Below are 23108 nucleotides of genomic sequence, written 5' to 3'. Positions count from 1 at the left end.
TTGGCTAGGCCTTGGATACTTCACTCCCTGGTTCATTTTAGGATTCTGAGGTTAAGCAAAGAAGCCCATTCCCATGGTTCTGAGGGTGGACAGACAGTCTAACTGTTGTCCCAGGTTCCACAGGATTCAAGACTCTGCTCCTGTGGCTAATTCAAATGCAGCCCGCAGCCCCTCCCTACCCCATGCCTCTCACACACTCACTGCCTTCCCCATTAGAGCTGTGCACCACAGAGGGCACGGTAGGCCATCAGTCTCCCTATTAGCAAAGTGCTGACAGACTAAGTCAGTAGAGACTCCCACATCCCCGGTGGGTGGCACCAATCCTTTTATCTGTTTTCCCCGGGGGCCCTCCCTGATGGTCCATTCAGCTGTTGGGGAAAAGTGGTGTGTGAGACATCAGATTCAGCTTGAAAACGGTAAGCTAACTAAAATCGAGCCTCGGGTTCTGCTTCAGTTTCCTCCCGCTGCTTTGACCTGGGGGGGGGGGTGGGTAACGGTCTTGACTAATATCTAAGAACAGCTGGGGCCTGACTTTTCTTGGGAAATGGGCACAGGTGTGTGTGTGTGTAGGGCTTGGGACGTAAGAGAAGTGGGAGAGGGTGTTTTATTCAGATGCCTCTGTCTGGGTTTCCTAATGCTCCAGTGGATAGGTAGAGCCCTCTGGGTATTGTGTGCGCACAGCTTTTTCTCAGGCTTCACTGGCTTGCTGTGTTGGGCCATGAGTCCCTGTAATGCTGTCTGGCTGTCTCGCAGCCTTCCTTATAGATTGTACGGCTCTCTGCAGCCTTCCTTAGACTGTCCAGCTGTCTCACAGCCTTCCTTAGACACTCGGCCTCTGTCAGAACTCCAAGGAGTCCACTAACTGAACTCCCTGCTCCCACAGGCTGTGTTAGGATTCTGCATCAGCCTGCCTACCTGTGATGTTATTGCCTACCTGTGATGTTATTGCCTACCTGTGATGTCATTGCCTACCTGCCACGGGGGGCGTGGCCCTGCCCAGGGCTATATAAAAGGACAGTTCTACCTCGCTCCTCCCTCTTACTCTTCCGCTCTCTCCCCTCTCTTCCTCTGTCTCTGTCTCCCTCTCCCTCTCTCTCCCTGGGGTACCCCTCCCACCTTTCTTTCTCCCCCCCATGCTCATTTAATAAGCTCCTCTATAGCATGCTCTCTGCTCCCTGGCACCTTATTAGCTTCTTATCATTTTCTTATCTACTAAATATAAAAGGCTGGTGTTCCAGGAGGCATGTTTGGAGGTCGCTGTGAGGTTGCTGTTTGGTAATAAAAGATCCATCCCTTCAGTTCCCATAGAGAACAAGGTCTCTCCATTTCCATTCCAGTGTCTTCTTGAGATGTATACCCCTAGCTGCCTTCTTCAGCTCTCTTTTTAGGGATGTGTATGTATGTATGTATGTATGTATGTATGTATGTATGTAAATGTGTGTGTGTATATATGCATGCATCATTCTTGCTTTGAGGAAAAGTGAATTTTAGAGTAATTCTTAAGGAATCAGCTGTGTCCTGGAGCTCTCCTTTTCCTTCAATTAGCAGTTGTGAGATTGGACTACCAGTCGCCAAAGAGGTGCCTCCTTGGGGACAGTGGCTAAATGCCTGCTTTGTTTTGTGCTGCAGGCAGTAGCTGTGACTACGGATTCAGATGTGCACAGCAGATGCAAGAGCCAGGCTCGCATCCTTGGAGATGAAGGTCTGGAGTTGGGACCCCTGGTCACAGGCGTGAGTGGGGGTCTGAAGCACGCTGCCCGCCCCAAGAACATGACAACAGCCCAGGACGGCCATGGGCAAGGTGCCACAGCCACTTGCTCAGTCTCCAACCTGAAGGCCCCCAAAATGGTGACCCCCTCGGCGTGTCAGAACGGAGGCTGCAAAAGCAGCCCCGGCGGCGACCCTGAGGCGGCGGAGGCCAGGCTCAGCCCTTCCAAGCTTGTGCGCCTCTTCTCCGGTCGGAAGAGGGTGAATTCGCACTCTGAGAGGCCTCGCTCCGTGGTCCTCGTGGGGAACTCCTCCACGTGGAATGCCCTGGCCTCCTTCCGTAAAATGGGATCTTTTAAAAGATTGAAATCTTCTGTCCTTCAAGGAATTCAGAACCGGGAAGGGGCAGAAATTTCCAAAGACGAGCCATCAGGAGACCCGGCAAGGGCTGCGCCCAATGGTACCTTTAACATCCTGGGAAAGGGCCTGGGCAGGTGTCCATCCTTGGGGCCTGTAGGGGATGCGGCTGGGTCCGACTGCTCTGATCCTGAGGACACGGAAGACGCTTTCCAGAGGAGCACTCACCGTTCACGCAGCATCCGCAGGGCCTATGGCCTGGGCCGCATCAGCCTGCTGGACCTGGGGCGGCAGCCAGTACCAGAGCCCGCCTTGTGCGAGATTCGCGTGTGTGACTCTGAGCCCAGTAACGCTGTGCCTCTACCGCGCAGAAGCAAAAGCATTGACAGCTTGAGCGTCCTGAAAAGCTCCTTCAAGCGCAAGTCTGCCTCTAACCTCACAGAACTGCCAGGTGACAGGCAGGTTCCCCCCAGGACCCTGAGCAGTTTATCCACGGACTCGGAGAAGCCGAGTGGCTCCGAGAGAAGAACGAGACGCTGGAGGAGTCCCATCCGGGCCAAGGACTTCGACAGAGTCCTAAGACTGGTGAGTAATGTCAAGGATGCCACCTGGAAGAGGGAGGCCTCCAGGGGTGCAGCCCCTAGCCCTGGTCCCGGCCTGGGAGATGTGAACCCACCACTGGGACCACGAAGCAGACTCCACGATGACTACTCGCGCCGAACCAGCAGCAATGTGGAGCCAGATGCCAGGCGCGGTGGCCCTTTGTCTGCACCCTGTATCCCTGCACCATCTATTGCTGCGCCCTACGTAGCTCCAGAACCCCACCTGGATGTGGACACTGCCGTATTCCCCCTGGAAACCAAAAGCGCTCAGGCGCCGGGAAACGATGGGCCTCGAGTCAGCAGCCCCTCACCAATCCCCGTAGACCCAGAAGGGTTGAGCCAAGCCTCCAAGGAGGCACATACTGGCAGCCGGCATCCCTTTGACCTTGTACCGTTTCCCACCCCTCTGAGGCCCACCACACCCAAGCCCCAAAGCCCTCAGAGCCCAGGAAGCACTAAGTGCCCCAGCAGTCTAAGCGTGTTGTCACTCAGTTCAGCGGACAGTGAAGAAAGGACCGAGGATGCCGCCCAGAGGCTGCCAGGACCCGTGTCCCTCCACGATACTGTGCGGGTCGTGGCTGGTGACGAGGGAGGAGAAATCGGCGACAGGAGTTTTCCCGTGAATCTCCAGGGAGCCACCAATCCAGAAGAGAGGAAAGAAGAGGTAAGAGCCCAGGTGGAGCCCCTCTGGTGGGTGACAGGGTCAGGAGGGGTGCCTGTCAAGTATTGTTCATTCACCCAGGACTTTCCTTCCAAAGACTACTGGTCTTGTCAATTCCAACTAACCCTGTTAAATTTTAGCAGAGTTGGAAGTTACTGGGATAGCCTACCTAGTTCTGGGGTGCTTTCCAGATGTGCCTCAGTGGTAGGTGCTTACTTGGCAAGTGCAAGGTCCCAGGTTTGATTTCCCCAGCACCACACCTCCCCAAAAGGTAATTTTAAATCTCAGTTAAATTGAAATGCTAATAAATACGATTTCTTGAGGTAGTGTAGTGGAAATGATTTTTATTGAACATCTACTATGTGCTGCTAAGTTCTGGGAATTAATGTGGCCGCTAGGGCTTCTCAAAACTTTTCACATTTTGAAAGTTTTATTACCCTAAATCTTAACTTGCTTTTGCTGTTATTCTTCCCAACAGAGACCTTGCAAGCGCAGTTCTCTGTGTTAGAACATTACAGGTCTTGAGTCATTTCTTTCCTGGAAATGAATGACAAATGAGCAGCAGCTCAGTGCCTGTCAAGCCCAGGATGATGCTTCTTCAAAGAGATTCGAGTAATGGCCATTGTACTTATTTTTAGGGTAGAGCTCCAAGCAGCTCGTGGATCGAATCAGCGAATAGCTTGTCACAGCTCCAAGATGCAGTGTCAGTTCCGCTCACATCCTGTCAGACAGCGAGACAGTTGTACTTCACTGTGCAGGTCTCACTGTGTGAACATTCAGTAATGTCACCTGACATAGCTAAGCGACAGGCGTGCACCCGCCTGTACCTGTTGTAGATTTGTCGTTTTGCATGCGCTCCTAGACTGCATTACAGCTGTGAACTGGTGTTTGATATAGAAGTTGCTCCTTAGCAGTTAGTCCTTTCCCTTAAGTCCTGAAGAGGGCAGGCAGTTAAACAAGTGCACAGTTGCCAGGCCAGCCTGTGGACCAGCTGTTAGAGATTTACTGACATGAGATCTTGCTCTGTTTGTAGCCCAGGCTGGCCTCAGAGTCAGTCCAGAGTGCTGGGATTATTGGTGTGTACTGTGGGATTATTCCGTGGCTGGCAGAGATCTGTTTTTGACCTTTGCTCCACAGAGGCATCCAGGTCATAGGGCCTTCTAGAAGAACCTAGAGAGTAGAACTGCTTCAGAGCATTTTGGGGGATTCCCAAACCAGCTTTACAGATACCCAGGCAGCTGTCGTGCCTGCCTGAGGGCCAGTCTGTCAGAGCTTTCCAGCACTGAAGGTGATTTGCTCATTTGCATACTTAGGAAAAAAAAAAAAGAAGAAGCGTGGATCCCCTGCAGGACGCAGGCAGTCCTGGGAAGGAGTTCCGACTGTGCTGACTTTGTTTTTGTTTGTTTGTTTGTTTTTATTGGACAAAGGTTTTACTCAATCCTGAGCATGTTCCATCCGGTTTGCATCAGCACCGCCGGCTGGGTGTGGTCACGTGTGTAACATGTGTTGCTTATATGAGTATAAGCTCAGCGCCTGGGAGATGGAGGCAGGAGGACCTCGGATTCCACTCCATCCTGTTATATAGCATGACTCTCCCAACAAGGAGTTTTATTCTCTTTGATGGTCGGACTGGTTCCTATCAAAGATTGGTCAGTCCGGCTGATTTGGCCCTCTGACAGGGGTAGCATAGATCATGGTAGGAATCCACGTCACAGTGACTGATCGCATCTCCAGGTTAGAGGCAGAAAGAGGAAGCAGTTGGCAAGTCACGACCCTAGGACCTCCCACTGGGGTCTCCCCTATAGAGGTCCACAGCACCTCCTAATGCTTTCACTCCCGAGACTAAACTTTAGCCTTGGACCTTTGGAGGACCTTGACCATCCAAACCAGCCTTGGTGAGTCATTCACTTCAGCAGACACCCCCGTTTTTGGCGCCCTATCGTTCTAGTAAAGGATTTTCATAAGTCTCGCAGGTTCTGAGCCTCAGGGAGAGTGTGTCCCTCACCTGCTAAGTGTGATCTTCAGGACCGTACAAACCCAGTAGGAATAAACCCTGGCTCGAGAGGTAGAGACAGGAGGATCAGAAGTTTAAGACAGTTGTCAGCCACGTGCCTGGCTACACAGAACCCTGTATCAAAGCAAAACAAAACACAAAATAATTTTGGGGAAATTGTTAACTGAAAAAGAGCTGGGGTGGGGGGGGTGAAATGCTGCTGTCGTTTGCAAAACATGGCCTCGTCCTGCCACCTAGTGGTAATTCTTGATAAAGAACAGTGCTGAGTGGACATGAACCTAAAAATTATTCCTCCTTTTAAAAATGCCATGCAGAGCCAGGCACGGTGACATATACCTGTAATCCCAGCGCTCTGCGAGGCAGAGGCGGGTGGATCTCTTGGAGTTCGAGGCCAGCCTGGTCTACAAAGAGAGTCCAAGACTGCCACGGCTACACAGAGAAACCCTATCTTGAAATACCTTTAAAAAAAAAGCTATTCAAAAGCTGAGTGTGCTGGCACAGATCTGTAACACCAGCACTTGAGACGCAGAGGCAGAAGGATTCTGAGTTCAGGGCCAGCCTGAGCTACATAGTAAGTTCAAGGTCCAGGGCTCCCACTCTGTGGTATCGTTCTCTTTTTCGTTGTTGTTTTGTTTTGTTGTTTTGTTGTTTTTTTCCCAGACAGGGTTTCTCTGTGTAACAAAGGCCTGGCTGTCCTGGACTCTCTTTGTAGACCACGCTGGCCTTGAACTCACAGAAATCGATCTGCCTCTGCCTCTGCCTCTGCCTCTGTCTCTGTCTCCCAAGTGCTGGGATTAAAGGCATGTGCCACCACAGCCTGGCTGTGGTAGAGTTCTTGCCTAGCACAGGCTGTGAGTTCTATCCATGCTGTTTAATACTTAAATATTTAAAGATTTCTATTTATATATTTATTATGTATACAATGTATCTGCATGTACACCTGCAGGCCAGAAGAGGGCACCAGATCTCATTATAGATGGTTGTGAGCCACCATGTGGTTGCTGGCAATTGAACTCAGGACCTCTGGAAGAGCAGCCAGGGCTCTGAACCTCTGACCTATCTCTCCAACCCCCTGTTTGGCATTTATTAAAGTGTTCCCCATCCCCAAGAAAGGTGCAGAAGTCGTGGTTTAGAGCACCCATGCAGAATTTCCTAAAGGGATATTGCTGCAGTGTAGAGCCCTTGGCTGTCAAGCAACAAGCAGCAGCCGTGAGCCTTTCCCAGGCGCTGTGGTGGGGCTTCTGCAAATGCTTCTAGTCTCATGAGACCCTGGCCCTGCTCCTCTGAGGACACCAGTTAGGCATCTTGACCTTCTCTGGGTCTCAGCTGTCCATGGAGGATGGAGCAACTGTCTGCCTGGTAGGATTATAAGGGCGGGGTAGTCAGTTGTGTTAAATGCTTACCCAGAATCTTAACATTTTCAAAATTATTATTTTAAGATATATTTGTGTTTGTGTACCATGTGTGTGCCTGTTATCTGAGGAGGCTGGAAGCAAGCGTTGGATCCCCTGGAGCTGGAGTTATAGCTGATTGTCAGTTGCCATATGGTGCTAGGAATCTACCTGAGGTTCTCAGATTGAAAGAGCTTTTAACCACTGAGCCACCTCTCCCGCCTCTCCCCCTCAAATCTCTTTTTGTATAAACACTGCATTATATATAGTTCTACAGGAAGCTGAGTACTTCTTCAAATAATTAGATTGGTCTTCCTCTGATTTTTATTATAAGACAGGATCTTGTTTATTATAGGCTGACTTTGAACTCACCATAAAACCTTGAACTTCTCACCGTCATGTGCCTCCGCCTCCCGGGTGCTAGGATGACAGGTGTGAACCACCATGCCTGTTTATGTAGTGCACTGACCCAACCAACGGCTTCATTCAGAAAGACAGGCACTCCACTACTGCCACCTCAGTAGAGTCCCGGGATGTCCTAACAGCGACGTGTTCTATTCAGGCGTGGCCCCCAGCCCAGTCTATTTTGAATCTACCAGGTGTAAGCCACTGAAGTCAGGCAGAACCCAACAAGGCATACAGGTGACGCCGAGATGGACATGAGCCTCGTCCAGCACGGAATGTAAACCTTTCACAAGACATAGTCAGGGACAAAGAAGAGTCCTGGTTCTCACACACTTGTACTCGCAGGTTCTGTGTGTTAAAGGTAGGATGCTGGGCCGGAGGTAGAGTGCGACCCTCCTTTGGCTGCACGTGAGCCGCAGGACTGTATAAGCCCAGGATAGTGCCCCGTGTCCTGTAGTCTCTCCCCTCCCGGCCAGGGATTGGAAGTTGAAGGCAATCTTTAGTAGTTGCAGATAGGGGTGACCACACGACTGAAGGGAGTGGGGTTCTGGAGGGTGCAGTAGCCTGGACAGGTTACATAGATCTCGTACAAGGAGGGGTGCCGTTAGGTGTGATGTAGGACAACCCAGGTTAGGATGCTGTAGTTATGGTCAGGTCACCCACACTCTCAGCCTCTGTGTAGAGACTGTAGTATTACCTGGTGAACAAGGAGGAGCCAGGACTGGCTGTGAACAGAGAGACAAGCCAAGGCTCAGCCCTGTAGAGAAGAGATTTAGAAGAACTGAGACCAGAAGGAAGGTTGGCAGTTTATATAAAAAAGGTGATGAGTGAGGTGACAGTGGACAGGCACTAAAGTCTCAACCTGAATGACTAGAACTCCAGGGGCAGCACCTGACAGCTGGCCGTGCACCCTGGCTGTGAACACCTGCGTGTGCCAGGTGTCGGGGCAAAGAGGTCAGTGAGATGTCACTCTCCTCAAAATACAGAGGAGGTGCCAGCTGTCTATTATGGCTGCACTTGGGAGACTAAGCTAGAAGGGTGACTGAGTTTGAGGTCAGCTTGGGCTGCGTACTGAGTGCTGGGCTTCCCTGGGCTACAGGGTGAGGCCCTGTCTCCAGAGAATAAGAAAATGAAGACGGTAGTAGTACTGAGGGCCTCTCATGGGAGGGTGCAAAGCACCCCCAAGTTAGAACTAACGGGTGGGTCAAAAGGAGCAGGAATAGGGAGGTACTTGAAGTGGGGTGCTGGCCTGTTCAAAGCCCAGCCACTGGAGAGTGCTGGACATTCTGGGCAGACTAGGAGAGGAGGCAGGTGTGTTACCTGAACTCCAGACCTGGCTTTAACCTGGGAGTGACCAGTTCCTCCAAACAGGGTACTGTGAGGTTAGCCCAGGCTGACCAGTCCCTTCACACAGGGTGCTAGGAGGTTAGCTCAGGTTGACCGGTCCCTCCACATAGGCTGTTGTGAGGTTAGCCCAGGCTAACCAGTCCCTCTATGCAGGCTGTTGGGAGCTTAGCCCAGGCTGACCAGCCCCTCCACACAGGGTGTTAGAAGATTAGCTCAGGCTGACCAGTCCCTCCACATAGTCTGCTGTGAGGATAGCCCAGGCTAACTAAGCCCTCCACACAGCCTGCTGTGAGGTAAGCCCAGGCTAACCAAGCCCTCCACACAGGCTGCTATGAAGGGAAGAAAAGTAACACAGGTGTTTAGCATACCTAGCTTACTGTGTCCGTCAGAGGCTTGCTTGCATATGACGACGCCAGGTGACTAAACTACTGTGCTTGGGGAACTACAGATGGGCGAGCCAACTTTTGTGCAGGTGTTTGGGTGGAGAAGGGGAAGATAAGATTAGTCAATAGGTCTGGATATGGTTAGGAAGGACCTGGCTTGGAGCTGTGGACTTGGACTTCACCCTGTAGACACTGAGGAGCCAGGGACAGCAGGGGACCTGTGGAGTCAGGGTTGACTGACTGGACCAGCCTTGTAGAGGAACTGCAGCCCTCCTGAGTCTCTTCCACAGGTCATGAGGCCTACACTTGGAGGAGACCGGCATAAACAGCAAAGCCGCTTAGCAGTTTCTGTGTGCAGTGCGAGCCTGTGTGAGTGTTGATGGGGTTGCAGTGATGCTTGGTGCCGTGTCGAAAGCACTTTGGGTTTGGATGTCCCCTATCAAACGGGCCACAGACTCGGTGGACTGGGAAGCAAAAGGAAGGACTTATTTGGCACTGCAGGTACCGTGTTGCTAAAATAGAGTCCCTCCCTTTAAAGCAGCAGAACTGTCCAGCAGGGAAACTGGGTTAAACTGGGGCCAAGTTTTAGCTTGAATGAATGATTCCAGGGCATTTGGATGCAGCTGCTTGGGCACCTGGCAAGTCCTGAGGGGTTGCTTCCGGGAGGTTTTGATGGCTTAGAAATTATGCCATGTAGCCGTTCCTCCAAGCAGGGAGATGGTGTTACATCTACAGAAATAAATGTAGCTGGGTTCAATTCCCCAGCACCCATAAGCCAGGCCTGGAGGTGCGGCCTTGTAATGCCATCCCATGGGAGGTGATCTGGTGCTACCTCCTGAGTTCAAGACCAGCCTGGACTACGTAAGACCCAATAAAGGGAAGGAAGGAAGGCTAGTGAGATGGCTCACAGGTACATGCACATCTAGCCAAGCCTGACAGCCTGGGTTCTACTTCGACCCCCAGAATCATCGTGGTGGAAGGAAAGAACTTGTTTCCTCCACTAGTTGTCCTTTGACCTTTGACCCATCCTTTGACCTTCACATCTACTCTTGTGGAGTAGATGGAAGTCTGCCTATATCCACACTTGGGCCATAGCATTTGTGTACACACACACACATACATACATACATACATACAAACAAACAAACAAATAAATAAATAAATAAATAGATTTTTTTTAAAAATCCATGTTTAAAAAGAAAGGATGGGGTGGGAGTGGGGAAATGTATTGATCCCAGAAAAATATGCTCAAGATTAACTTATCCATGCTATAAGATACAATAGGAAGCTCACCGCTTGATGGCCTTTAGGAAATGGGCAGCAGCCATAACAGTTAAGTTAAGGACTTCTGCTTCCCCCAGACTTCTGCCAAGCCTGTTTATAGAGTCCTTCCGAGTCCAGAAGATGTGACTGCTGACTGGGTTTCTGTCCAGTCCAATGCCTCAGCTCCTGGGCCGTCACAGCGGCTTGTGTGTTTGTCAGTCAGGGTCTCACTGTGTAGCCTAGGCTGGGTAGAACTTGATATGTTGTAAAAGTAACTTTTTTTTTCCTCCTGGAGTCAGGGTTTCTCTTGTAGTCCTGGCTGTCCTGGACTCGCTTTGTAGACCAGCTTGGCCTTGAACTCACAGAGCAAGTGCTGGGATTAAAGGCGTGCACCATCAAGCCCAATGTAAAAGTAATTTTTATTCACCCATTTCAGTCTTTGTCTTGGAGGATTTTTGCCTCTCTCTGCTAGCTTAGGCTTAGTCCTGGAAGCTTCTTACCTCTATACAATCTAACCTAGACCTAGAGTGTATTAATCCTCTGAGACTGCTGAATAGGCTCACCCTTTCAAGCTCTTTCTGAATTCTGGCTGGCTGGTTCAACTCAGCTGTTCTGGCTCAAACTCTTCTCCCAGCTGACTTATACAATATGGCTTCTCTCTCGGCCCTGGAATTGCTCTGCTTGGCCTCAAACTTTTCTAGTTTTCTGGCTCCTTCTCATTCTCTGGCTTCTTCAGTCTTCGCCTGAATTCTTTCTCTGCAACCCTGGTAAAACTGCCCTCTCTTTTTGTTAAACCGTTTCTTAAGTAGCTTTCCTTTCCTCTCTCTTCTCGTGAGAGTTGGGCGTATCTTAGCCTGTCAAATCTTCTCTGATTTGTCACCTTTTCTGCCACTCAATTAGACATCACTTTCAAACATGGGTGCTTCTTTCTACAAACTAACTTTACCTTCACTGTTTAGGAGTAAAGGCATGCGCCACCATGCCTGGACCTACGCTTTTCTTTACCTGATACTTGCTCTATACCAGGCTGGCCTTGAACGCAGATCTGTCTACTTCTGTCTCCTGGATTAAAGGTATGTTTGCAGTTCCAGCCAGATCACACAGACCTTAGAAGGTCTTTGGATGTGATCTCTTGCCAGAACAGCCAAGTTCTGAATTGCCATTCTGCTATAGCATGTAGATCAGGTTGGCCTTGAACTCACAGAGAGCCACCTGCCTTTGCCTTGCTAGTGCTGTGTCTGGCTGTGCTTTTTCTCAAGAGAACATTTGATGATTTTTGTTAGTTTGTGGACTAAGGGAGCAAGCATGCGATATATTATCTTTCAAAGCAACATTTTTTTCAGTGGCATCTTTTTTTTTTAAGATTTATTTATTTATTTATTTATTTATTATGTATACAGTGCTCTGCCTGCGTGTACATCTGCGGACCAGAGGAGGGCATCAGATCACACCATAGATGGTTGTGAGCCACCATGTGGTTGCTGGGAATTGAACTCAGGACCTCTGGAAGAGCAGTCAGTGCTCTTAAGTGCTGAGCCATCTCTCCAGCCCTTCAGTGGCATCTTGCGCTCAATGTTTACATGCGTCATAGCAGGTTTCATGTTTTAGTTCTTTATTCCTTTTTTAGCCAAATAGTAGGTAGATCACATCTTGCTGATTCATCTGTGGCCATATGAATACCAACACTAGCAAGACAGAGGCAAGAGGGTCTCTGTAAGTTCAAGGCTAACTTGGCCTACCTGTTCAGACATTTAGGCAAAGCAAACAAAAGTACCAGAGTGTTGGATGGATGCAGACCCAACAGGGATACGGAAGAGATGTGCTACAGAATGGCTGCCTCAAGGGCAGAGGCCGACTCTCCCCCCTCCCCCGCTGCCCCCACCCTCCACCCCAACTGCCAGGGCATGAGGGAGGCCCAGCAAGCCACTAATGTCTTTCGGTCTAAGTTTGAAGGCTGGAGAACAGAGTTGATGTTGGTCCTGGAGTTGATGAGCTAAACTCTAACATGAGATGTGGTATTGATAACCCCACTCAGTGAGAAGTAGGGCTGCATTCCTTGGGCCCTCTGTGGAGTAGACGGGAGTCTACCTGTATTTATTTATTTATTTATTATGTATTATGTATTTATTTATTTATTATGTCTACAATGCTCTGCCTGCATGTACACCTGCAGGCCAGAAGAGAGCATCAGATCTCATTATAGATGGTTGTGAGCCACCATGTGGTTGCTGGGAACTGAACTCAGGACCTTTGGAAGAGCAGACAGTGCTCTTAACCTCTGAGCCATTTCTCCAGACCCTTTCTTTTTATTTTAAAAGGGTATTTACATTATTTATCATGTACCACAATGTGCATGTGGGGCTCATGGGACAACTTGTGGGAGGGGCCAGTTCCAGGTGTGGAACTCAGGTGGTCAGGAGTGGCAGCAGGGTCCCTGTGCTAGCTTGCTTTTGTTTTCTCCTCCAAAAAGACTTTTAGTGGCAACAACCCCTGCCCCCATTTCTTCTTTTGAAGGGAGAAAAAAATGGAAGTAAAAAGGGAACTGAACATAATAGTACATGCCTATAACTCTAGCACTCAAGGCGGAGGCAGGAGGATTGCCATAAATTTTAGGACAGACTGTTTTACATATGGAGACTCTGCTGTTCCGCTTCTGTCCCCACCTCACCCTCTGCAGTCCTTGAGAAGCAGCCCTTTATTTGTATCCTTGAGTCATTTTGCGCCTCGGTCTTCTCTAAGGTTGTTTCCGCTACTCCGAGAAGCCCTTTGCTTGTTACTCTACACACAGATGCTCTGTTTGTGGTGACAGATTTCCTAGAGTTCTGATGGACCCTTAATGTCTGACAGGATGGAGCTCCATGAACTTACAAACACTTCTTCTAAGCATGATGGCACAAGCCAGCAGCTCATGGGAGGCCAACCTGGGCTACATAGTTCCAGGCTAGCTTGGGCTGCATGTGAGACCCTGACTCAAGAGTGGAAAACACCTCATCCTTCAAAGATTGCTTCTTTTTCTTTTTACTTGTTTGTTTGTTGTTGTTTTTGTTTGTTTGTTTTGTTTGTTTGTTTTTTGTTTTGCTTTTTTTTTTTTTTGAGACAGGGTTTCTCTGTGTAGCCTTGGCTGTCCTGGACTCACTTTGTAGAGCAGGCTGGCCTCGAACTCACAGCGATCTGCCTGCCTCTGCCTCCCGAGTGCTGGGATTAAAGGCGTGCACCACCAAGGCCAGCCCTGAGATTACTTCTAAAAGCTGAGATCTGAAGAAACACTGGTAGGCACGTGGTTGTCAGGCTTCCCATGGTTTCTTTCCAGACTGGTTTCTATCTGGGGACGTGTCATCAGAGAGATTTGCCCCTGGAAAACTCCAGGGACAAGGCCCGGCGTGAGCACCTGTAGTCCTGGACTGCAGAAGACGAGGCTGGAGGATCATTTGAATCCATGGGTCACAGGCAAGCTGGGGAGCATAGGGGAGACCTTGATCTTTAAAAAACAGAAACAAAACAAAACCAACCAAACAAAAAAAAAGGACCTCAGCAAAAAACAGCAGGGGGAGAGGGATCAAAATCACACAACTGTGTTCTCATGCCACCTCTTAAAATTTACACAGTGCCTGGTTTGTTTGTTTGTTGTTTAGGTTTTGGGTTTTTGAGACAGGGTTTCTCTGCCCTGGCTGTCCTGGATTCACTTTGTAGACCAGGCTGGCCTCGAACTCACAGCGATCCACCTGCCTCTGCCTCCCGAGTGCTGGGATTAAAGGCGTGCGCCATCCCCACCCCCATGGGGCTACAGGATACTTGATTTTGATTTAAATGTTTTAACTCAGTGAATGGATGCTGTGTAACAAGCTGTTTCCTTTGTTCCATTACTTGGGGCAGGGTCCTTGAGCTCTGGTCCCATCCTTCTTCTTTTGAGGTGAGATGTATTCTATTGCTCAGTCTGGCCTGACGCTCCTGATCCGAGTGTTTCTTCTGCCCCTCCCTCCTGACTAGCGGGGACAACTGTTGACCACCCAGGGATCTGGACCCAGCCTAAAAAGTATTTCAGTCATTGAGTGAAGTTACTTTTTTTCCTCTCCCCAATCTAGGAGGTGGGACTAAAAGCCATTACTCTGCCGATAGCCACGGCCCTACCCCAGTACATCACATTAATGTTATGAGTAGCCGTAATAAACTGTTTAACATTCTAACATTTATGAGAAACTGGGCTAGACTGTAGCTCGGTATCTTGAGTTTTCTGTCTAGCATATGCCAGATCCTCGGCACTGAAAGGAGTAAATATAAGATAATCATATTTATGTGAGCCACTGTCATAGTATTTTGAAAGTTTTCTCTCAAATTAGTGGCTTGTTTAATTTGGGAATAGAAAAGGCATAAAAAAGCCTTAACTGAAATCCTAAAATAAGAAAATTAAGTTTCAATATTCTTTTCCGGGATGGGGCCGGCTGTTCTAGTGTATATGTTTTTGTTGCCAAGTTTCTCTTTCTAGGCTTTCCTGTGATAAGATCAGAATGAAAATTCCTTTCTGGCTGGCAGGGTGACAGGTGTGCCATCCGCATTTGTCTGTTGTGGTTATTAGAGCAATGTTTGGTTTATTTGGTAGAGGGAAACAAGGAGAAAAGCGTGCATTCCGTAAGCTGGGCGTCAAACGACGCCCGTGTTTTCTCGGGTGGTCTGCTGCCTGTGCCGTTGAGGGCACAGTTAAGCCCAGTGAGAAATTGAAGGCTTGGGGAGAGGTGAAGCTCCCGGGAGACTGAGGATTTGAGGGGGAGTGGGGCTGGCTGAGTGAAGGGACAAAGGCTTAACACAGGAAAACTCCAAGTCCTCTCTTCCTGTACATAGTAATGTGTCATTGTTTGCTTTGAGAGAGGGTCCTCCTGAGTAGCCCAGGTTGGCCTCGTCCTATCCACCCTCCTGTCACTACCTGCTGGGTCATAAGTGCTATGTAGGTCTCTGCATTTGCTTTGTCATTCATATAGGATCTTAGAAGGGCTTACTTAAGATCCTAGGACCCACATGTAGAGCTCACACACATGCACGCCAGCAGCATGTGGTTTGGGCCGGCTTTAAGCTTCTTGTTGATTGTGATGCAGTAGTTTTCCTGTAAGGAATAAAAGCACACAGGTTGAGCATTCCCTATCCAGATGTTCGAAATCCAGAGTACCCCAAATTCCAATATGTGCTGAGCGCTGCACAAGTGAAAACTCCTCACCATGAAACTGTTCTGTGCATAGAATTGTTAAAAACAAACAAACAAACAAACCAAAAAAACCCCACAAATTACTGTTGGGCTGTCTCTAGTGAGCTGTATGTGAAACAGTAGTCAAATTTGCTTTTAGAGTTGGACTCTGCTTAGTTTGGGCTTGTATTGCTTTGATAAAGACCAAAAGCACCTCAAGGAGGAAAGAGTTTATTCTCTCATAAGGGGAAGTCAGGGAAGGAACTCAAAGCAGGAACCCGAAGCAGAGGCTGTGGAGGAATGCTGCTTGCTAGCTTGCTCAATGTGCATTCTTACACACCTCAGGGCTGTCTGTTCAGGGGTGTCACTGCCCCCCAGTGTGCCGGGCCCTCTCACATCCATCACTCACTAATCAATAAAATGTCCTACAGACTTGTCTATAGATAATCTGATGGAGACAAAAAAAAAAAACAAAAAACAAACAAAACAAAACACCAAAAACCTAGCCAGGACAAACCCAGCCTATGAAATCTCTATTTATTTTTACAGGCAAGTACTCTAGAATTCAAAAATAATCTTGTATACCTTGAGGACATGGTTGAGGAGAAGGTTTTAATTGTGTATAGATTTGAGTTAGTGTGCAGCCAAGAGTTTCTGGAAGAGTCCAGGGCAGGGAGAGAAAGTAGATTGAACATGGCCAGCACACCAGACCAGGCCAGGCCAGGCCAGGAGAGGTGAGGTGAGGTGAGGCGATGTGAAGAGGAGAGAGGGAGGGAGCGAGAGAGAGACACCCAAGAGAGAGGGGATCAAGAGGAGAAGGCAAAAGAGAGAACCCGTGGCCAACATGGCAGAGTTACAAGGGGTTGAGAAGCTGGGGGGGGCGGGGAGGAAATATGACCGGAGAAGTTTAGGGTGAGAAGAGTTTAGGGTTAGGGAAGAGCCACGGGTACCGAGTGAGCCTGGAGGCCTGCGTGAGCTCTGGTATGCTAAGAGGCACCACAGGCAGCCAGTTGTCCGGGTTTCATTTGGACCTGACAAATCTGAACCGCTCCGATCCCAGGATTTGCGTAAAGATACTCAATGTGTAATTATAAGCAAGGAGTTGGGTTTGTGAGGGGTAGTGAGCACCTCACGTCAACTTCGTTTTGCTGAAGTGGCACGTTGGATTGACGTCATAGCTCCTGGGCTCTGGGAGGTACTGTCTCTCTAGTACTCCCTCAGGGGTGGGGGTGGGGAGGAGGTTCTGGAAGATTAAACGGGAAGCCTTGTGCCTCTGCTTCACGGTGAAGCATCTTCCGTTAACTCTCCCATCTCCTTAGTGAAGCTGACGTCCTAGCTGGGTCTAGGCCTGTGGTACCCCAGGAAGGTTCTGGGAAGTAAGCTTATTTGCAATATGATTTTCAAAAGCCTGTAGCTCCATCACTGTGGGTTGTTTGTTTGGTTTGGTTTGGTTTCTTAAGAGATGGTTTTTCTCTATAACCCTGGCTGTCCTGGAACTCACTTTGTAAACCAGGGTGGCCTCAAACTCAGAGATCTGCCTGCCTCTGCCTCCCAAGTGCTGGGATAAAAGGCGTGTGGGACCACCACTGCCTGGCAAAGTATCTCTAATTTCATTACTTGTAATATTTTTGTTTGAGTTCCCCTGCTGTCTTAGTTAGCCAGACTTGCCTAACAAGGATGGCTAAAACAACAGACAGTTGCCTTCCCACGGGTTGGGAAAATACAAGTTCAAAGTCACAGTGCGTCAGAATCCAATCTCTGCAAGGTCCCACCTTCTTCAGCTTCTGGTGGCAGTGACAGTCTTCAGTTTTGTCAATGCGTCACTCCTTGGCTGGGGATAGAACTTGGGTGTTACAGAATGTCTGATGAACAGGCTGTAACCCCATGGGTGGCGGAGGCCGAAATGACAGAAGGTCAAGGTCATCCTCAGCTACAGGTCCAGCTGGAAGCTGACTTGGGCTGCATAAACCCCTGCTTCTAGACAGACGAATAAGCATCAGTGTTCCAATCCTCCAGTACCTGGCTTCCTTTGTATCCAAATTTTCCTTAGCTATAAAGGCAGCAGCCATTGGTTTAGAACCCACCGAATCCAGGGTGAGCCTGGTGCAGGGTGGATCACCTTGCACAGCACCCAGATACTCAGTGGTTAGGGTCCCATCCATCTTGGGGGGCACCTGGCTTCTGAATATGTGCTATCAAGTCAGGTTGTTTTACGCACTTTTTTTTCTTTCTTTTTTTATCTCCAGTTAATAATTTCCTTTCACAGAAATGTTTCAAAGTAACAGTTTATATTAGTTTATATTAGTTTTCCTTTTTTTTTTTTTCTTTGTAGCTGGCGGGTTTGTGGAGAAGTCCTGTATAGGAAGAAAGCCACTTTAGAAGAGTTCAGAAAAGCAAGAGTTAAGAGGGCAGGCCCCAGAGTGCAAGGTCTGTTTACAGAGGTTTATGGCTTGGGTGTGACTCGGTGGTGGTTCAGGCTTCGGAGACTTGGAGACTTTTGAGTTGAGCCTGCTGGACTGGACCGGACAGAGCTCTGGATGGCTGTGTAGGGCCCTGATCACAGCTTTTAAAAAGACTTGAACAACTCTGGGAAAACATGGGTATGGCCAACTGCCTGTTCTTCCAGTGTGTGTGTGGGCCACCCCTGGCCATGGCTACATCTCAGGTAGGTTCTCAGCCTGCAGATGAGGATGCTTGCTGAAGTGTGTTTACAGTTCTAAGAATGGGTCCATTCATCTCTATACTCTTGGCGGTGAACCTGGACAGGAAATTTTGCTTAAAATAAAATGATTGAGTTTAGGATCCGTGCACCTGTGAGCAGTTTGTGCCTGCTGGCATGGCTGCCATGCATAAGGCCCGGGCTCATCTGTATGCAACCAAGTCCACCTTGGCTTCTGAAGGGATCTGGCTTTTTCCTGCCAAGGGAGCAGCATCTGAATGCGAGCTGGTACCCAGGCTTCCCTGCGGCTTCTCCTGAACCGGACATTTCAAGTTCATGTGATATTTTGTACCTAGATTTTGGGATCCCTAGGACAATTTGGTGCCTTTTAGCGGGTGGCTTCTCGTGCGTCGTCATCGGAGCTGTGCGCACACTGAAGTCCAGCTTCTGTTGGATCTCGGTTTCGCTGCCTGTGCGCGGCCGGTAGCTGGAGAGGCATGGCCGGAATACTTGCAGGGCTTCTTTGCCTGTGCCTACCTGGCCCAGCCCCAGTCACTTCCTGGTACACTTCTTTTATTTTTGGCATCAGTAAGAAAATACAAGTTGCCTGTTGCATAATAAGCAAAAGCAAAGCTTCGAGCTATTCAAAAACAACTTGTGTTTTGAATGTTTGTGAGGAGGTAGAGAGGCTCCAGGATCTGGTTTTGTTCTGTGATCTCCCGGTTTCTCTCGCAGGTTGTCGCTGGCCCTCTTTAAAATGACATCATACAAATGGATTCATTCTTGCTGTGTCTTTGAGTTGCCCACGTCATTTGAGTTAGTAATTTGCTTCATTCCCCCATAATCTGATTTTCATAGAATTCAGAAAATGATGTTAACCTTATGATTTTTTTCCCCTTTTCCTGTGGTAGTGTTAGGAAGGATAAAAACATATATATATATATATATATATCCTGGCTGTGTGTGAGTTCACAAAACAAAACAAAATCCTCTGGTAGGTGGTGAGGACTTGATGTAGGAGGGGAAGGAAGTTAAGTGGGAACAGGGTCTTTTAAGAGGTGTAAGCAGGCTGGGAGAAGAGTAAATAAGGAAAGCCAGGGTTGTATTTCTTCCGCACCCACCACCCCGCCCCCCAGCAGTGTGAGAAAATGGGATTGGGGAGGGGCTCTAGGACCATTGGATCCTTTGGGGAGACTGTATAGGCAGGTTTGGGGGGAACAACTTTTCTCAGACGTCTTTGGCTGGCATAACTTGTGGCGTTTAGTCTGCCTCTTCACAGTGTCCTGAAGGTTTGGGACAGCAGCACGGTCGAGGCTGTGCAGTGCAAGTTCAGAGGTCACGTGACCCGCGGTGGTGGTGTGGTCCTGGGCAAGCCACTACCCTCCTTCCTCTTCCAGTGTTTGTGATTTGAAGACTGCAGAGGTTGATGTGGAATGTCTATACGGGTCCAGCCTTTGCGTTAGCTCAGGCTTCATGCTCGAGGAACTGTGTTTAATTGTGGAGTCCAGTATTTTTAACTGGATACATGTATTCTGTATCTTTTTTAGGGTTTTTTTTTTTTTTTGAGTTTGAGCGTCCCACTGTATCTTAGTGAACACTTTAAACAAACCTCCGTTTTAGGACTATTATTGCTGGCACGAGGTTTATCTTCCTGTGCCTCCACTATTTAGCTTTCTTTGGGCCCAGACTTTCTCTCATGGGCAGGGTGGGGCCAGCCTGCCTCAGATCACTGTGTCATCCCTTGGTGGCCACCTGCCTTTGACACTTTGATGCCCCCACTGCCTGCTCTGCTGCCACCCCTGCCTGCCTTCCTGTGTAGGCTTTTCTGCCTACTCTGCACGTCCTCGCACCCCTCCCCCGGCCTGTGGCTTCATAGCCTGCTCAGCTTGTGTTTTTAAAAAATGAACAGGGACAAGCTAGGTGAGTAGGACCAGCCTGTAATCTCAGTACTTTGGGCGTCTGAAGTAAGAGGATTGCCACAGACAGACAGACAGATAGACACAGACAGACAGATAGACACACACACACCCCACAGAGTATTGCCAGCTTGGCTCACATTAACTGCCGTGCCTGCTGCTGACAGCTACTGCCAGTCTCTGGACTAACCCAGTCCTCCTTGCATCCAGACTTTGGGGGGAATCTGCCAAGTAGACTGGTACCTATTTCTAGGCAGGACAAGCCCCTGGGGATGGCTGCTCTGTGGCTCTCTTTGTAGCGTGACAGCTGACTCTATCCTACAAGGCCTATCCTGCTGGGATTGCGTTTCAGTCACTTGAGTGAGGTTACTCACTCTGGCCCCTAGTCGGGGATGGATACAGAAGTCACCCCAATTCCAAACCATGTGTTTGCTTGGTTCCTGATTGCTTTTGAAAACATATATGAGTGGGAGGATTCAAGTGATGGGATAATAATTGAGTTGTAATCTGAATAAATTAATAAAATTAAAATAAAAAGTTTTTTAAAAAAAGAAAAAAGAAGTATACGAGGCTGGGTAGGCCTGGTGGTGCATAACTGCTTATTCAGGAGTGGCAAGGGAATAAGTTAAAGTTCAAAACCAGCCTGGGCTACATAGCAAAAGCCGGTTCTTGTCTTCTCCCCCAAAGATGGAAAGCTTATTTGAAGAATTAGAAGTGGCGGGCGTCTAGCATGGTGGTAACACTTGGTGGGGTGCTTGCTCAGCACACACAAGGCTCTAGGTTTGATCCCAGGACTCCTTTTGAGTCGTGGATTCTCTGTCTTGTTGTTTTGAGGCAGCCTTCTTTAGGGAGGCCAGGCTGGCTTGAATCCTTGTCCTCTTGCCTCTGCCTCCCAAGCACTGAGAACACGGCATGGACCACCATGCTCAGCTGAGGGTCACGGGATATGCATTTGTGAGATTTATCCTGTCAGAGAGCCAAGGTTAGCCTTGCCAAGCCCACACAGCTTGCTTGCGGTCTGATAGTTCTAGAAACCCTACCTAACTCAGTCCACTCCCACCTGACTGTGGCAGGGGGGCTGGGACCCTCAGGTTCCGAGCCCTCACAGCCATGCGTGGAATCATCTCATAGCACTTTCTATTTGCCAGTAGCATCTGCACTGAAATAAAGAACTTGAAGGCAGTTCTGGATCTTGTTACACACGTACTTACTATATGCTCACTTCAGGCGGCTGTTGCTAACTGCCTGCGGTTAAGCATATTTGGGAAACACCCACCTTAGCTGTATATTCATTTTATTATTGTGGACCTTCTGGCATTCTTTTTTAAAAAGGTTTTTCGAGGCAAGGTCTCTCTGTGTAACAGTCCTGGCTTTCCTGGACTCGCATTTGTAGACCAGGCTGGCCTTGAACTCACAGAGATCCACCTGCCTTTGCCTCCCAAGTGCTGGGATTAAAGGCACGCGCCGCTACCACCGTCCGGCCCTCTTGGCATTCTTAATGTCTCAGGGTAGCTCCTCGCTGGTCCCCCAAACATCTCTTAAGCTATAGCGTTAATTCGGCCTGGGATCAGATTCGGTTCATTTATAACCCACAGTGAGTTGTGTTCACGGTGTGTCTCTGTGGCACAGTAACTTTAGGCAAAGAGTCTGTGGCTTTGCAGGGGAGTGGGGTGGGCAGCAGGCATCCGTCCCGTCCCGTTGTTCACACCTGCCTGGATCTCTGAGCTCACTCGGCCTGTTCATTTGCAAAGGTGGTGACTGAGGATGACTGGCGGCAGGGCTCAGCCCAGGAGGAGGAGCAGAATGAGGCGCCCCGAATCTCCAGGAGGAGGTGGGGCTCAGGGAGGCGCACCCGGCCACGGCCACTGTCTGACTATGGCCAGCTTGGTAGCAGAAGTTTGTCCATTCCTGAAGATGCCATTGCTGCAGACCCTCCAGATGAAGACCACGTGGACAGGATGCACCCAGCAAGTGTGACCACCACCAGCCAGGACCCACGTGCCCCCTCAGGGTGTTCCAGAGGAGGCCGGAGAAGGCGACCCATATCCGTGATTGGAGGGGTCAGTTTCTATGGCAACACCCAGGCAGAGGATGTGGAGAACCTCTTGGTCCAAGTAAGAATTGATGTCTCCAACCATGACCAGCAGAGACACTCGGCTTCCTGCCTCTGTCCTCCCTGCAGACTAAACTGGACACTGCCTTTCCTTCTGGAGGAGGACGTACCTCTTCGCCCCTTTTCTTCCTGACTTTGAAACTTGCTTGGATTCACACTAACAGCCTGCTCTCTCACAGTCTGCTTTCTAATCTCCTCCTTTCCTGGAGCCTCAGCTCCCAGCACAGACTTGCCACTTGTCTGAGAAGCCAGAGACCTGAGCCGGGGGTGGGGGGTTGGGGGGGGGGTTAGGGGGCACCATAGCCTGTGTGGCTTTATCTAGTTCGCTTCCTGAGGGAGTGATTGTTGAAAGACAAAGTGGTCCGCTGTTAGAATGCAACATAGGGACTAAGTGAAGATGGAAGAGAAGGGGACAGGGACCGACGTAGCTCCGTGATGGACCGTTGGTTTTCATGCACGAAGCCCTGCCTGTGCTCCTCCCACCACCACCCCTGCCCCGCACCCCCACCCCCAACAGAGCAGCAATTTCTTTCATCTTCTAAAATATCACACTCCTCCCCAGTGACTCATCGCCCACAGTTTCTGGAGTGAACCCAGGCTTGGAGCATGCTAGGCAAGCTCCGTGCTGTGGAGCAGCACCACCATTTCCGGTTGCAGTTTTGCTGCAGGTTTGACCATAAACTGGTCCCTCATCACATTTGGCAAATCTCAATATCTCTCTCTCTCTCTCTCTCTCTCTCTCTCTCTCTCTCTCTCTCTCTCTCTCTCATATTTATTTATTATATGCAACACTCTGTCTGCATGTACACCTGCAGGCCAGAAGAGGGCACCAGATCTCATTATAGATGGTTGTGAACCACCATGTGGTTGCTGGGAATTGAACTCAGGACCTCTGGAAGAGCAGCCAGTGCCCTTAACCTCTGAGCCATCGCTCCAGCCCATGACAAATATTCTCTTAGAGCATAGTGAGCACTTTAAGGTTATGGAATATTCAAGTAAGAAGCCTCTCCTGGAGACACTCATGCTTCTTTGCCTGTTTTGCCCAGCTAATACTATGATTGTGCTCATACAGTCAGAGAAGAGTTTATATAATAATTTATATCTTCAGTTTCGTTTC

The 23108-nt window shown here is 49.2% G+C and overlaps 1 protein-coding gene across 6 annotated transcripts in view; it reads left to right on the top strand.

Annotated features, from left to right (window-relative positions):
• The window catches only part of SPATA13 (spermatogenesis associated 13), a 271150-nt gene that overhangs the window by 186036 nt on the left and 62006 nt on the right, over positions 1-23108 (top strand). For 3 of the 6 annotated variants that reach the window (XM_084767572.1, XM_084767573.1, XM_084767575.1), the window contains 2 exons: positions 1630-3330; positions 21630-21992. In XM_084767572.1, coding sequence (XP_084623698.1) covers positions 1630-3330; positions 21630-21992 — 2064 coding nt within the window. Of the gene's footprint in view, positions 1-58; positions 417-1629; positions 3331-17829; positions 17969-21629; positions 21993-23108 lie in introns of those variants that run through there. The other 3 variants (XM_084767574.1, XM_084767576.1, XM_084767577.1) reach the window with 3 other exon arrangements.

The sequence above is a fragment of the Acomys minous genome, assembly GCF_964271855.1.
Source record: "Acomys minous genome assembly, chromosome: 18".
Taxonomy (NCBI): domain Eukaryota; kingdom Metazoa; phylum Chordata; class Mammalia; order Rodentia; family Muridae; genus Acomys; species Acomys minous.
The sequence above is the reverse complement of the archived record's forward strand: the minus strand, read 5'-3'. Positions and strand labels throughout refer to the sequence as shown.